The 16,567-nt window shown below is 50.4% G+C and overlaps 1 protein-coding gene across 1 annotated transcript; it reads right to left on the reverse strand.

Annotated features, from left to right (window-relative positions):
* Positions 1 to 615: 615 nt before the first annotated feature.
* On the reverse strand, positions 616 to 7,496 carry ZP3 (zona pellucida glycoprotein 3). The gene is made up of 8 exons (XM_058710901.1): positions 6,997 to 7,496; positions 5,034 to 5,152; positions 3,848 to 3,951; positions 3,594 to 3,771; positions 3,385 to 3,502; positions 1,432 to 1,523; positions 1,169 to 1,305; positions 616 to 845 (listed from the first exon to the last, which is right to left on the reverse strand). Exons 1-8 carry the CDS (start codon positions 7,300 to 7,302, stop codon positions 625 to 627), a joined length of 1,275 nt encoding a protein of 424 aa, XP_058566884.1. The 5' UTR covers positions 7,303 to 7,496; the 3' UTR covers positions 616 to 624.
* Positions 7,497 to 16,567: the final 9,071 nt, after the last annotated feature.

The raw sequence follows: 16,567 nt of genomic DNA on the forward strand, positions 1-16,567 counted from the left end.
TCGCGCGCTCTCTCTCTCTCTCTCTCTTTCTCTCTCTCTCTCTCTCTCTCTCTCTCTCTCTCTCTCTCACACACACACACACACACACACACACACACACACACACACACACACACACACCATTCTCCTTTACAGCAGCTTCACGCCCAAGGGGACCACTGTCCAGACCACTGCCCTGGACCTAGTCACCTCTGGCCTCTGGGCCTCTAGCCTGCTGCCCCTAGAAGACTCAGTCCTTTCCTCCCTGCCCCCACCCCCAATTCAGATGCATGGGGTCCAGAGACACAAACCCTTTGCTAGCCCAGGAGGAGGCCTGGCCTCCAACAGCTTACACCCTGGCCTCCTGGGAGGCATGGGATTACTGTCACCAGGGAAGATGAGCCCCTACCCCCCACCTCAACTCCCACCTCAGGAAGGCCACGTTGCCCAAAGCCAGGAAACTGCAGGCTTGCCCTCACAAATCAGTCCACCCTCTCCACCGGTAGATCACCCCCACACTGGAAGTACAACAGTCCTTGTTGGGTTGGGCTCCTCTGAGCCCATGACACTGTTGTACCGTCGCCCCCCTCCTCCAGCTCACCCCTATCTGACATCACTGTGCTATACCCAAAAAGCTTTTTTCTTTTATTGGGAAGCAGACACAGGGCAGATCATAGGGCGGGAAGCAGTGTGATGCCTCCTGGCGAGACCCAGGACAATGGTAGCCAGAGTCAGGGACAACACCGTGGCCAGGCCTATGCCCACCATCACAGAGGTGTGAGGTGAGGTCGACTCCTCCACACCACGATCGGCAGCCTTTCCCAGGAAGATCAGAGGCCCCACGGTGATATCTGCTTCTTCGGTCACTGAAAGATACAGGACACCTGGGGTCAGATAAAGGGTTTTGCTCTGTTCCAGTAGACTGAACTAGGTTTTATTCTAACAGCTGTATTATCCCCCCACAATTGTCATTATGCCCTACTCAGGACCCCCCGGCTGACACTGGCATGGGGGGTTAGAGCCCCCTATTAACCCCAAGGCTTCTATGTTATTAGGAAGGCCATGAACAGTGTTGCCCCAGAGGTGAGCAGCCTTGAATGGGGGACAGAGGAGGAATGTTCCTCTGCAGTAAGGCAGTTACCCTATACTGAGGGGAGAGCCGTAGCCCCACAGCAGTCCTAAGCCATACCATGCCTGCGATTTCGGGAAGCCATCTTGTGCCGCGGTCTGTCTAGGTGGGACAGCCTCAAGGAGCGGCCCGGAAGGCCACAGCTACCTTTGTTACAACAGTTACAGATGTCAGCAGGGCCTTCTACTGGGAACCACCTGAGCAGAGGAAGACGAAAAGATCGGACGGCTAGGTTGCCAGCAGGAAGCAGCTTGCTGATGACCTACACACCAGAGAAGCTGGGCAGGCTTTCTACCCCAGCCACGTCTAACCTGTTGCCTCACCTGTTAGAAGACTTGATGAAGGAACAGGCTTTGTTTAGCTGGTCCGGGACTCGGCTAGCTGGAGTGACTTTCAGATGGCAGGTGATATAGATCTAGAAGTAAGAGCAGCCGTTACAGAGTGGAGGTCTAGGCTCTACCAATGACTTCAGGAAGCCAATTCTCTAACTCTTAACCCTCAGTTCCATTTCACAGATGGAAGGTCAGAGGTGAACTTGCCCAAGATTTTGGAGGAAGTGGCAGACCAGACTCTAGGACTAAAACCCACCAGCTTTACTCCCTGCTGTCTTTCCCCAACCCTGTCCGATGGCTTCCCCTGCCACCTGGGGTAGGGGAGATTTTGACAAAACTGGGGCTCAGGTCAGCCCTGGCCCATTTGGCAGAGGGATCTCCAGGCAGAGATCCTTTTCATACTCTAGGTAGTGCACTTCACACCCCCTGCCAACCCCACAAGGGCAGAGAAGTTCTACCACCTTCTCTCTGAAGCCTTTCACAAAGCCACAAGCCTTGGCCACCACCTAGTGGCTGAGTATACCAGCAAGGAAGCCACTCCAGAAACGCCAACGAGCCGGGAGGCACTTCTGGCCACTGGCCTTCTATCTGCCCCAGCAGAGAAGGGCTTCAGAGTCCCTTAGAATCCTTATTTCAGGAAAGTACTGCTTTTATCCTCAGCTCCCTCCCAGGACATTTTTTTTGATGTTAACTGGGGCCCGTGACCGTAGAATGGTTCCCTGATCCTCGTAAATAAGGGTTTACACCCGCCCCCCCTCCCCCATGCGGTGGCCACAGTCAGCCAAACCATCCTATCCACCTTTGAGGGGAACGCTCCCAGAACTCAGGCTACCTTTCATTCTTCATTGTCCTCTGGCACCCGCCCTGCCTCCTCCCCCCGCAAGATACAGATCCCAGCTCTGGTGGCTCCTGCGCTGAGAACCACCCCCCATATGAAAACTTCTCCCCCTCCCCTCCACCAGACCGCCTCTGAAGTTAACGGCATTTCCAACCCCAACTGGGCTCCTCTACCCTAGGACCTACAAGGTCACTGATCTGGGGACCAGGACCCTTTCTCAGTCTGCTCTCCTTTATCCCCCACCCCAGGACCTACCATCAGCTTTAGGACATGTCACCAATAGGACATGTCTTCAATTCATACCCGTCCTGCTACCTGCCAGTCTGTATCAAGCTTCCTGTTCAACAGAACTGTGGGGGGTCGGGGCAGGTAGCTTCAGTATCATCTTCTACAAATTCACTGTGCTCACCCCTTAAGGCCCCCCGCCCCCCCAGCCATAGGAGCCTCGGGTTCAGTGACTTGCAAACCCAGCTGCTTAGAGTCCTCTAGGAGCTTAAGTAGCTTTTGAGGATTTCCAAGTAAAACCAAATAGTACTGGGGCACCTGGGTGGCTCAGTCGGTTAAGCGTCGGACTTCATCTCAGGTCACGATCTCGCGGTCTGCGAGTTCAAGCCCCGCGTTGGGCTCTGGGCTGATGGCTCAGAGCCTGGAGCCTCCTTCTGATTCTGTGTCTCCCTCTCTCTCTGCCCCTCCCCCGTTCATTCTCTGTCTCGGTCTCAAAAATAAATAAACGTTAAAAAAACAAAAAAAACAAAAAAAAAACACGGATAGTACTTTACTCACATTCACCTACCAGTCTAATAGAGCTCTAGATGGTAGGTGTGTAGGTATTTGCCGTAAAATTCTATGAGGATTTCCATAACCATGTTCAAGAAGTAATGCCAGGCCCCCACCCCAATTAAGTGAAAATATATGGTATTAGGTGACCTTTCCAGGGGGTTAATGTAGAGTCAGTCGGTAACAGGGATTTTTCATCACTTCCTGACCAGCTGTTCCCAACTTCAGAATGTGGGGCTTAAACTCCCAACCCTGGGATCAGAGTTGCATGCTTTACCAACTGAGCCAGCCAGGTGCCCCAAAGTGGTTTTTTCTTTAAAGGCTATTACCATGTTTCTGGGGTCATTAGCAAAGTGGAAGGTGTCTACTGTGAACTGGAGAGTCTCTGGCCTGGGTCTGGGGGCTTTGAAGGCAGAAGAGGCATCAGAGAGACCATCCACGAGACAGCTTTGAAGAGAAGGAGGAGACAACGGAGTCAGGGGCTAAGGCAGTAAAGGTCATGTTACAAGGGCTCCCCCAGAGGTGGCCCAGCCCTCACCCGTGGAAGTCCACGATGGTGTGATGAGGGGAGGCGTTCTGGTCTGGTGTCAGCGTGGCCACACAGTAGTCCACAAACAGTCGCAGTGGTATGTGGCGGCCAGTGTGGACTTCGGCCTGGAGGTGGGCTAGGTCTCCCAACTGGAAAGTGGGGGACTGCTTCTCGGAGCCCCAGTCCTCTGAAAGGCACAGCCAGGGGTGAGAGACCGCCAGAGCGCTCCCTGCAGCCCCCCTCCGCCATCCCCCTGTGCTCACCCTCCATCAGGCGCAGAGAGAAAGCCAGCTTCTCCTCTGAGAGCATTGTGGTCCTGAAGGGCACCCAGGTGGGCAGGATGGCCTCGCTGCTCACGTTGCTATGCCTACGGAGAAGAGCAGTTGCCCACACCTGTCCCGAGCTCACCCCATCTGGCTTCAGGGGAGTCTTCAATGGGAGGTGGTGGGGGAGGAGGCGTGTGTGTGTGTGTGTGTGTGTGTGTGTGTGTGTGTGTGCGCGCGCGCGCGCGCGCAGCCATGACCCAGGCGGAGGCACGAAAATGGGATACACCTGAGTGAGGAGTCTGGCCCTTAGACCCAGCTGGGCTTATCAGGGCTCAGGTTTTGGGTCTGAGGCAGCCCTCCCTCTCTGCACCCCTCAGTGTTCTTGAGCTGAGATCTAGTGCAGTCCTTCAGAGAGAAATACAGCTAGGCCTCCGGTCCTTGAGAAGCCACGGAGACCGTCTGAGCCTAGACCAGGACGGGAAGGTCCTCGGAAGTAGTGGGAGTCACCCCACCGGGACTCACGGAAGAGGCTAGGTCATCTGAGAACCAGGCCTCGGGCATCTGGAAGTCCGAGCACCCCAGCCTGTGGCAGGCCCCCTGCACTGCCCACCCCCGTGGGGCCAGGCAAGCCAACATTCTCAGGTCTGTCCCAGGCAGAGACCTTCTGGAGCAAGACAGCTGTGGTCCGAGGAGGGCTTTGGCCTCTCTAGGGAGAGAGGGGGCAGCTAGCCTTCCTGCCCTTGGCTCCTCCGTCTCCCCTACCCTACCCGGTCAGGCGCTGAGCTCCCTCCAGCCCACCCCTCCACCCCTGCTCCCGCAGGTCAGGACTCACTCCATCCCATCTCAGCTGGTCTCCCCGACTCCATCTGCCTCCTGTACCAGCGGCCAGAGGACCTCCCGGGTTCAGAGACCATCCTTGCCATTCAGTTAGGTTCGCGGTGGCAGCAGCGGTTGGGGGGGCAGGGTGTGCCTGCTAAGGTGCCAGCCTGACCACCTTCTCTGGATCTGTTGGGCCTTTAGAACCTATCTGTCCCCCTTCCCTTATTGAAGGGGCCCTGGGCTATAGCCTCTATTAGTGACACGCAGGGACCACGGCTTAAGTACCTCCACCTTATCTCAGTCATGCTGCCGGGAGGCTGACGTGCTCGCTGAGGGGCCGCAACAGGCCCCAACCCACACTGACCTGGGGTAGCGGCACTCGATGGGAACTTCCGCGCGGTTGGTCCTCAGGATGGACAGGTTTCCCACGGGGCGGGGGTTGTGGAGCAGGAAGGTGCTATACACCAGGGCATCTTCGGTCACCTGCAGGGAGGGGGCGGGGTTGACCCTACCAGCATCACCTGCCCTAGGTTTGCCAACCCATGTGAGGGTACAGGGAGGGGCAGCCCACTGGGGATGGAGGGACCACAGGCCCTGGACCCAAAGTTCACCTACCGCTGACCCATGGGAAAGCCTGAACATGTACCACCTTGGAACCTCCGTTTTTTCAGACTTGACTCCTGACACCCCCGTAGGGGGTCTGGATCAGCTCCATGTCTGGCACTAAGCAGTGCCCAGTGACCAGGGGTGTCGGGCACGGGCTCCCGCTCAGGCTGCCACCCCCATCCCCACACACAGCTTCCTTCGGGGGGTGCTGAGGTCTGGGACCAAAAAGCTCCCTGGAAGAAGCCAGAAAGTACCAGGAACTTTAACTTGTTGCCACAGCAATGGACACTCAAGTTGCCCGTCCTCTTCGGACTTATTCTCACACCCATTTCACAGAAGGGGAAACTGTTCAGGGATTGCCTGAGCCAGGAAGAGCCAGGCAGGTGCTACTGGGGAAATCTGCACCTTCCAGTGGGCCACCCAGAAGGGGACAGTGAGGCTGCCTGGCCCCTAACTGCTCAATCTTCAGGGGAGAGCCCTAGCTTGCTATTAGTGAGGGCCCCAAATGGACCAGCTGCATAATTTGTGGGTCCCCTTGTTCAGAAGTTCAGAATTTCAGGGCGTTAAAGCAATCATGGCCCTGGGAGACAGCATAGGTCCTGGCTGTAGGTGATTGTCCGGCAAGATTGGGAGACCCTGCCCAGGAGAAAGGCGTGGCCAGATTGTGCTCACCGGTCTCACCTGGGGACCTTAAAGATCCTGATGTCTGGCTCCCACTTCTGGGGTCTGATTTAGCATAGGCGGTGGGAATCAGAATTTTTAAATGCTCCCCAGGTGATTCCAATGTTCAAAGATTGAGGGTTACTCAACTAGAATAATTCCTCAAATAACTCCCGCAGTTCTCTGGTCTCTCTCCCCTCTCCCCGGGAAAGCAAGTGCCAGAAGGCCTTGGGGCAAGCCCTGGTGGGGTGGGGGGGATGCACCTAAGATCAGAGTCCCAGGAGGGTTCCAGGTGCTGAGCTTGTACCCACCCTTGCCAAACTGAGACCTGGTGGGCGGGAGCAGGGGCCGAGGACAGAGAAGATGGCTCTCAGTGGGGTACCAGGAAGTCAGTCCAGAAAATTGTGGACCAGCTAGGGATCCTGTGTCCAGTCCAGCCCTGCTTTGTTGGAAGCCCCTCCTTGTAGCCTGAATTACTCAGCTCTTCCCTTGTTTATACCCGACTCCCGCATTAAGCTTCCCTATCCCCCACTTTGGACTGCCCCGTTTGTGCCTGTAAAATCTTCAACACAGAGGGGATTATGATGCCCTTCGCCCCTTCCCTCTTTTAGTTCGAGGCTTCGAGGCATTAAACATGAATGAGGGAGGCCAACATTAGGGTCCCCCCCCCCCCGTGATTGCTTCGAGCTTTACCTCTTCCCCACAAGTTCCTAGGGCTCCTGCAAATGCTGGGCCACCCGCAGGTCATAAACAGCCCCCAAATCAGCCACATCTCTCCTGGATGCTCTCCAGGGGTTCACAAATCCTCAGGAATCAGAGTGGGGGATGCCTTATCTGGACCAAAGTTCACTGCCACCTCTGGACTCCACCGCCCCCCACCCCCCACCTGATTCCAGCCACTAGAGGCAAGAGCTTTCAACCACCCCAGCCCGGTGTCACCAATGCCCAGCTTCAGGCCTCAGCCTGCCCCCAATGAAAGGGATCTGGCCCAGCCCCATCTCTCACCGGACATCCACTCAGCATCCACCCTCCCCAGCGCCGCCCAGAAGGCCAAGTCTCACCTGCACGCTGTTGCCACACTTGTGCAGCTCGACTTCAAACCTGACCATATCATCTGAGTCCCCAGAGATCAGGGGCTCACAGTTCTCCGGGCCCAGGGTGAGGTCCGCAGGCCTCACAAGCCTCCCAGTACCAAAAAGGTTTTTGCTGACGTTGACCACCAGCCAGGCATGCCGACACTCTACCACCACAGAGGGGCTTGATGGCAATGAGGGGTGGGTCTTATCCTCGCCAGTGGTTGGGGGATAGCACAGCCCCGTGCCTCCCCAAAGCAGAAAGCAGATGAAAAGCCCATAGCTCAACCCCATGGCGCCTACGCTCACTCCCGCTGGTAACTACAGCCACCACCCAGTGGTCTTATACCCCGGATGATGCCACTTGCACCTGGGCTCCCACCTGCTTCCCTTCCCCAACCAATCAGTGGGCTAGTCCCCCATCTAGAAACATCAGCACCACCTGGGAGCTTGTTAGAACTGCTGCCGCTCAGCCCCACCCCAGACCTACCGAGTCAGTATCTGGTGTTTTACTCTCTTCCCAAGTGATTTGTATACTAGTTAAATCTGAGAAGCGTGGGCTGGCAGCCTATTCAGTCACGTCTTGCCCCGCCCCTACGCCCACGTGTCTACCCTTTTGCCAGGCCTGCGAGGGAGTTAAGAGCTGCCCCAGGTCGATGGGGGGAGACCAGGAGAAAGGCCTTCATGGCCGGAAGGGTCGGGAGAACTGATCAGGGCGTGGCAGGGAGCTTATTCCAAGTGAGAGAACAGGAAGCATCATTAAGAGACCAGGAAAAAAAAAAAAAAAAAAAAAAAAGACCAGGTAATTTTAGGGGCTCTTGCCGAATTTTATGGGTGATAGAAGGGGAGGTCCGTTCCGGCAGAGGCAGCTGGGTGAACAGAGGTGAAGAGAGGGAACAGGGGAGGCTTGGGAGAAAAGCCTAGGAACTCAGAGTTGCCGGAGCCTCGGATCCCTGGTGGCTGTTGGGGGGGCTGGGGAGGTGGGTGGGGCAGAGACCTGAAAGTGTCTGGCTGAGATGCCAGACTTTGCTGTGTGGGCAAGGGAGGCCATGGAAGGTGCTGAGGCTCATGCTCTGTCTCTTTCTCTCTCAAAAACCAATAAAATTAAAAATAAAATAAAGAGGGAGGGGGTGCCTGGGTGGCTCAGTCGGTTGAGCCATCGACTTCGGCTCAGGTCTTGATCTCACGGTTTTTAGGTTCGAGCCCTGTGTTGGGCTCTGAGCTGGCAGCTCAAAACCTGGATCCTGCTTCGGATTCTGTGTCTCCTTCTCTCTCTGCCCCTTCCCCACCCCACCCCCCAAAAAAGAAGTAAACATTAAAAATATTTTTTTAAAGAAAATATAAAGAAAAAAATAAAGAGGGAGTGACATAAAGGAAATTATTATGAAAGAATTCATTGTTTTAGTCAAGGTTGCCCTCCTAGGGTGAACGGAAGGTGGTCTTTCAGTAAAGTTCCAAGTACTCAAACTAGTGCAGGAAATTCCTATGTTGGCTGGTTAAAGGTTACCTTTCTGAGGGGTTGAAACTGCAGGTAGGTTAGGTATAAGTCTTGCCTTAACACAAGTGATGCCATTTTGGGCCTATAGTTTTCTTTTTAACTTACCTACCCAGTCCCAGAGGGAGGGAGCCAGCTGTAGCCTGAGGCCCCAAGGAACAGCTAGTTGGAGACATTGTGTCTTAGGAGTGGCGGCCCTCAGGGGGAGGGGCCTCTCCATGCTTTTGCCCACAGCTGTGTTTGTGGATTGTGCTGGAAATAGGGTGGGGTGGGCTGGGGACTAGAGATCAGGGCCTCCCAGAAGCCTGGGATCTGTCTCCTCTCCCTCTCTGCCCTGGAGCTAACCCCTTTTAGAAAGCTTCAGGATAGAAGGACATAGGGCACTTGCCTCAGTGGAGCATGTGACTCTTGATTTTGGGGTCATGGGTTGGAGCCCCCCCACGTTGGGCTTAGAGCTTACAAACAAACAAGACATGAAGAAATTGGTGAGGGTGTGAGGCATGTATTGGGAGGAGAGGGAGGGATAGGTGAGGCTGGAGGAGTGTCTGTATGCACATGAGGTGGTAGTAAGTTTGTGTTTTCCCTTTCCAGAAAGAAGACCAAAAACATTCCCAGCCGGGAGCGTGGCCAGTCCAGATTCTGGGTCTTTCCCATTTTTCTGAGAAGTGCTGCCATCTGGTGGCCAGAATTCACCAAAGGCACAGCCACCAGCCCAGAGCTTTTTCCTTACAATTTGGTAGAGGCCAGATATTGGTTTCTTTTCTTTAAAAAAAAAAAAAAAAAAGTGTTTATGTCTTTTGAGAGAGAGAGTGCAGGCATGGGCAAGCAGGGGAGGGACAGAGAGAGAGAATCCCAAGCAGGCTCCATGATGTCAGAACGGAGCCCAACACAGGGCTCAGATTCGCAAACTGGACACTTCACTAAGCCACCCAGGCACCCCCAGATACTGGTTTCTAAATACAATTCCTCTCTAACAGGGGGACCTAGGGCTCCTTAAAAGATTGGCTGATTGCAGGACTAGAGCCAGCAAAGTACAAGGTCAATCTGGAATATCCTGTTATGGCAAAAACTCACAAAATGATGAGGACCTGTCAAAAGGACACAAACAAGGAGGTGCCTGGGTGGCTCAGTTGGTTGAGCATCCAACTTCGGCTCAGGTCATGATCTTGAGGTTTGTGAGTTCGAGCCCCACATCAGGTTTGCTGCTGTCATCACAGAGCCTGCTTCGTCCTCTGTCCCTCTCTGTCTCCACCCCTCCCCCACTTGTGCGTGCACGCGCGCACTCTCTCTCTCTCAAAAATAAGTAAACATTTAAAAATAAATTAAAAAAAGGATACAAGCCAAATTGAATGGTGGGGGGAGGGGAATCCCACTGGCCAAATTGGGGACTCCACATCGAATAAAGTAAGAATCCATGAGCATCCAATTCTGATGATCCATAAATACACATACATGGGAAACTTTTTCCAGAAAAGGGAAGTAACTTCCTTACAGTAGAATGCCAACTAACAATCATAAGAAGAATGATAGTTTAGAAATGACCATCAGTGGGGCGTCTGGGTGGGTCAGGTGACTCTTGATTTCAGCTCAGATCATAATCTCATGGGTTTCATGAGATCGAGCTCTCTGATCGAGTGTGTTGATCGAGCGCTCAACCCACTGAGCCACCCAGGCACCCCTGGAAAGATTTTATTTTTAAGTAAACTCTATACCCAATGTGGGGCTCCAACTTACAACCCCGAGATCAAGAGTTGCATGCCTCACTGACTGAGCCAGCCAGGTGTCCCCAAATGGTAAATTTTATGTACATTTTGACACAATAAAAACAACACGGGGGGAAAAAAAACAGTGGATGGAAGCTTTGCACAGTCTCAAAATTTTTCCCTTAAGATTCTGTATTAATTACAAAGGAATAAGTGGTTACTTCATGGTGAATAAATATGGCAGACACCACTTTAGCCACATTGTCAAAGTTAACAATTAGTGGGAAAAAATTGTCCCACTAGTGGGATAAACTGACATCGTGTGCCTTCTGATGTGAGGCGATGATGCCCGGTTTTGGGGGAAAAGTATGTATATGTATGCGTGTGCATACACTTGTATGTGTATACATATATGTGCGTGTATACACGCATGTGCATGTGTGTATACATGTCTTTGTACATATATACACATACAAATATAAAGGGATACAGAGAAGTGTATACAGCAAAATGTTCATATTTGCTAAATCAGGGTAAAGGGTAAACAGGATTTCAAGATGAAAAGTGAAAAATAAGCCCTCTCTAGGTCAGTTTCAAGGGAAAGAGAAGTCAATGGGATCCAATTTCAGAAGAAGGCTTTTAACTAGTTCTCAAAAGCAATTGCTGAAATAAAATATGAGGTTACTGGGCATAAAACATACCAACAAAAAATGTGCAAGATCTTTTTTGAAATTGTTTTAAAATTTATTTTGAGAGAGAGAGAGTGTGTGTGTGTGCACACATGCACCAGTGGGGGAGGGGCAGAGAGACAGGGAGAGAGAGAATCCCAAGAAGGCTCTGCACTGTTAGCACAGAGCCCAATGTGGGGCTTGAACTCACAACATGTGACATCATGACCTGAGCTGAAATCAAGAGTCAGGCGCTTAAATGACTGAACCACCCAGGCGCCCCATCGTGCAAGATCTTTGAGGAATGACTTCATGAAACTTTATTGAAAGTCATCAAAGGATATCAAAATGCAATGAGAGATATTCCATATTTGTGAATGGGAAACACATTTATCATAAAGATATCAATTCTTCGAAAGTTAATCGATAATCTCTATCAAAATCCCAACAGGTGTGTGTGTGTGTGTGTGTGAGTGTGCGTGTGTGTGTGTGTGTACGGTGTACAGAACTTGACAAACTGATTCTAAAATTTATATGGAAGGGCTAAGGACCAAAGAAATCAAGACGTTTTAAAAAAATTTTTTTAACTGTTTTTATTATTTATTTCGAGAGAGAGAGATACAGAGCATGAGCAGGGGAGGAGTGTGAGAGAAGGAGACAGATTCCAAAGCAGGCTCCAGGCTCTGAGCTGTCAGCACAGAACCCGATGCGGGGCTCGAACTCATGGACTGCGAGATCATGACCTGAGCCGAAGTCGGACGCTCAACCAATGGAGCCACCAGGGCACCCTGAAAGAAATCAAGTCTTTTGAAGAAAAAGAACAATATGAAAGACACACTTTTGCAGCTATGAAGACATATTCTAGAGCCATGGTAATTTAAATGGGGTGCTGTTAGGACAGAAAAACAACAGCAGTGGAATAGATGAGTGAGCCCAGAAACAGCCACTTGCATATGTAAAATATGACACATGACAGAGGGGACAGATGGACAACTTAATAAAAGGAGCTATGACAGTCATTATCCATATGGGGACAAAACTGGATTTCGACTTCACACATAAAAATGAATTCTAGATCAATGGAGGAGCTGAATGTGTAAGAACAAAACTTTAAAATCTGTGGAAGGAACTATAACCTCTCAGGACGGAGTGAGATGGAGGGGTATTTGTTAACCTGACTCCCACTACTCTCCCCTCCCCTCCCCCGCCCCCTCCTAAGAAAAAAAGCACACACCATTTAAGAGAAGTGACTTTTGGAGTGCCGGGTGGCCAAGCCGGTTGAGCGACCGCCTTCGGCTCAGGTCATGATCTCCAGGTTTGTGAGTTCCAGCCCCGCATCGGGCTCTGAGCTGTCAGCCAGCTCAGAGCCTGGAACCTGCTTCGGATTCTGTGTCTCCTCCTCTCTCTGCCCCTCCCATCCTCATGCTCTGTCTCTCTCTGTCTCTCAATAATAAATGAATGTTAAAAGAATTTTTTTTAAAAAGGAAAAGTGACTTTTTAGGACATTTGCATAAGTGATAAAAATAACTACAATAATCTACCATTTATCACTGACTCACCATACGCCAGGACTAGACTAAGGGCCCTCATCCTCATACCCATCTACAGAAGCATTATTGGCCCCATTTTTACAGATGAGCAAACAAGCAGTCGGAGAAGTTGTGCCCAAGGTCACACAGCCAGTCAAGGCCAAACCAAGATTCAATCCCAGCTCTACTGGACTCCAGTTCCTGTTCTTCTGTCTACACCTTACTGTCTCTCTGATACTTTAGAGTTAATAACACCCAGTGTGTATATGGGGGAGATGCGCTCAGATAAACAACTCCAATGTGAATGAGTGTTAGGGTTGATGTGCCCATCTCCCCAACTAGTTTATAGTACACATTCAGCAGGTGCTTAAAAAACAGGACTTTCCTGGGGCCCCTGGCTGGCTCAGGAGGTGGAGTGTGTGACTCTTGATCTCGGGGCTGCAGGTTCAGGCCCCATGTTGGCTGTGGAGATTACTTAAAAAAATAAAATAAAATCTTTTTAAAAATATAGGACTCTCCGTTCTGCCTGTCGCCCTGGGAAGACAAAATAGCTGATACGTAATAGAGAATAAGAACAGCCATAAATTGTGGGGCAGCTGGAATTTGCCAGACACACATATCCGCATGCTGCTGATTCCACTGCTTAATTCTGCAGCCAGACTTTAGTCAGACTCGAGAGATCCTGATGGGCTGGAATTTGGCACATTTTTTGTGCAGGGGGTGAAGTGAAGGGGGAATTTTGGTGGTGGGGGGGGAACTTTTCACTATTTCATTATTAAAGATTTTTTTTAAAGTAATCTCTACACCCAACATGGGGCTTGAACTCACAACCCTGAGAAAAGAGTCACATCCTCCACAACTGAGCCAGCCAGGTGCCCCACCCCCACTATTTCATTATTAAATGTCAAATGATGTATAAAATTTACAGCCCACTTGAGCCAATAGGTGACCTTGATTACAGCGAAAGAAAATGGATATTTTGTACCATGTTTTGGCTTTTTATTATAGGGTATTAAAAATTACCTTTAAAAAATAAAGAAATGTCTTGGGTGCCTGGGTGGCTCAGTTGGTTAAGCATCTGACTCGTGATTTCAGCTCAGGTCATGATCTTGCAATTTGTGGGACCCAGCCCCGCGTAGGGCTCTGTGCTGACAGGGTGGACCCTGCTTGGGATTCTCCCTCTCATTCTCTCTCTCCCTTACAAAAATAAGTATTTAAAGGAAGGAAGGAAGGAAGGAAGGAAGGAAGGAAGGAAGGAAGGAAGGAAGGAAGGAAGGAAGGAAGGAAGGGAGGAAGAAAGAAAGGGAAAGAGTCTAAAGTAAAAATGGAACCCACTCCCTCCCACCCACAATCATTGTTACCAATTTGTGGTGGATCCTTCCAGACATTTTTCCCAGACGTTGTATTATATGCATATATAATCATTCAAAAATACACTTACTGGGGGGCCTGGGTGGCTCAGTTGGTTGAGTGTCCAACTTTGGCTCAGGTCATGATCTCATGGTGCATGAGTTGGAGCCCCACATCGGACTCTGCGCTGACAGTATGGAGCCTGCTTGGGATTCTCCCTTTCTCTCTCTCTGCCCCTCCCCCACTCGTGCTCTCTCGCCCTCAAAATAAATAAATAAGCTTAAAAAAATTACACTTGCCAAATGCAATGTGAGGTCCTGGACTGGATCCTGGAACAACAACAACAACAAAAGACATTAATGTTAAAACTGGAAGTAACCACATGAAGTCTGGGCTTTGGTTAATACTGATGGATATTACTACTGCCACAGTTCAAGCGAGATAGGATGGAGGTGTGTGTCTGCGTGTGATTTCTCGAGCTCAGCACTATTGACATTTTAGCCCAGATAATTCTTTGTTGCGAAGGCCTGTCCTATGCATCGTAAGTAGCATCTATCCAGTTGTGACAACCCCAGATCTACCCTCTCCAAGTGTGACAACAAAAATGTTTCTAGAACTTGTCAAATGCCAGGGTGCCTGGGTGGCTCAGTCAGTTAAGCACATGACTCTTAATTTCGGTTCATGTCATGATCTCAGGGTTTGTGAGATCGAGCCCCGCATTGGACTCTGTGCTGACAGGGTAGAGCCCACTTGGGGTTCCCTCTCTCCCTCTCTCTCTGCCCTTCCCCCTGCTCACTTGCCCGTGCTCTCTCTTTCTCAAAATAAATAAATAAACACTTAAAAAAAATAAAAGTTGCCAAATGCCCCTTTGGGCAAAATCAGCCAGTTGAAAAATGTATGGCAGTACTGGAGTTGGCATGGAGGAGGTGGGAAGGGGCTGGGTTCTGGATATATTTTGAATGCAAGGTTGAAAAGACTTTCTGATGAAATGGATGCTGATGGCCAGATGCAAGAAAAAGAACAGAAAAAATGACTTCACTGGGTAAATAAAATGTAGTCCATCCAGGGGCGCTTGCGGGGCTCAGGTCATGATCTCACGGTTAGTGAGTTTGAGCCCCACATCACTTACAGTGCAGAGCCTTCTTGGGATTCTCTGCTCTGTCTCTCTCTGCCTCTGTCTCTGCCTCTCCTCAACTTGTGCTCTCTCAAAATAAAATAAATTAAATAAATAAACTTAAAAAAATGTACTCCATCGTTTTTAAAAAATGATGATATGTGGGGCACCTGGGTGGCTCAGTGAGTTATGCATCTGATTCTTGGTCTCAGCTTGGGTCTTGATCTCAGGGTTGTGAGTTCAGGTCCCGCATTGGGCTCCACGCTGGGCATGAAACCTACTTAAAAAAGAAAGAAAGAGAGGCACCTGGGTGGCTCGTAGTCATTAAGCGTCTGACTGTGGCTCAGGTCACTATCTCACAGCTCATGAGTTCGAGCCCTGCGTCGGGCTCTGTGCTGACGGCTCAGAGCCTAGAACCTCTCTCTCTGCCCCTCCCCCGATCACCCTCTGTGTCTCTAAAATGAATAAACGGTAAAAAAAAAATTTTTTTAAAGAAAGAAAAAATGATGATATGGAAATAAATATTTAAATACATATGTACATAAAATTTAGAAAGAGAATAAAGTACCGACACGTGCTATAACATGAATGAGCCTTAAAAACTATGCTAAGTTAAAGAAGCCAACACAAAAGGCCACCTATTGTAAGCTTGCATTTCTCTGAAATATCCAGAATGGCAAATCCATGGGGACAGAAAATAAATCAATGGTTGCTATGGGTTGAAGGGAAAGAGAATTGGGATTGACTGCTTATAGGTACAGGGTTTCTCCTCTGGGGGGTGATGAAAATGTTCTGGAATTAGATTATGGTGATGGTTGTACAGTTGTATGACTGTACTAAAACCAACGTATTGTACACCTTGAGTTTGTTCAAGGCCTCCTGGAGGGAGTATGGACAGAACAGTAGGCCAGACACGAGGCCTAGGGCTCCCCTCCACTTGCCAGTCATGTTGCAATGGGCAAGTAGTTGAATCTGGTCAAGGAGACTCAAAGGGATATCTGTTGGGGGTTTTCTGGGAAAGACCTCACAGCTTTTAAAGGAGGACACAGGGGCGCCTGGGTGGCTCAGTCTGTTAAGTGTCTGCCTCTTGATTTTGGCTCAGATCATGATCTCATGGTTCATGAATTCACTGACAGTGTGGAACCTCTTGGGATTCCCTCTCTCTGCCTCTCTCTGCCTCTCTCTCTCTCTCTCTCTCTCACCCTCCCCTGCTCTCCCTCTCTCTCTCAAAATAAACAAATAAACCTAAAAACATAGGATGCAGATAGAGATATTCTAGGTCTCAACATTGTCATATGCAGGAGATACTCAGAACCGAGGCTGCTATCTTGAGTCACCAGGAAAGGCAGCCTCATGACTCAAGAGGGCAGCCAAGAGGAGGACGATGGCAATGTAGACGGATGGGTAGCACCTGGGTCCCTGATGATGTCACTCCATGAATTCACCAATCCTGAAATGGCTCTACCTCCGGACTTCTTGTTCAGTAGATAAAGTCTCGAGCAACTTTGATTTGTGTTTTCTGTTACTTGCCGACAAAAGCACTGTTAACTGATAGAGTATCAAATGCTGCTGACACATCAAGTAATACAAGGACAACGTGCATTGACAGTACAGTGGTGAGCGTAGCTGCCTTCCATGGAGTGAGAGGACGGTGGTGGAAACTTCGCTTGTCCCCTGTATCTGCTCTCCCTTCTTACACA

Source organism: Neofelis nebulosa, chromosome 18 (genome assembly GCF_028018385.1).
Source record: "Neofelis nebulosa isolate mNeoNeb1 chromosome 18, mNeoNeb1.pri, whole genome shotgun sequence".
Taxonomy (NCBI): Eukaryota; Metazoa; Chordata; class Mammalia; order Carnivora; family Felidae; genus Neofelis; species Neofelis nebulosa.

Bases quoted from the DNA above. Each gene is read 5' to 3' on its own strand.
- ZP3 (XM_058710901.1), bottom strand. From the start codon at position 7,302: ATGGGGTTGAGCTATGGGCTTTTCATCTGCTTTCTGCTTTGGGGAGGC. The intron at 3,503-3,593 runs GTGAGGGCTGGG...TTCTCTTCAAAG, and splicing joins ACCATCGTGGACTTCCACGG to CTGTCTCGTGGATGGTCTCT. The intron at 1,524-3,384 runs GTAATAGCCTTT...TCTTACTTCTAG, and splicing joins CTAATGACCCCAGAAACATG to ATCTATATCACCTGCCATCT.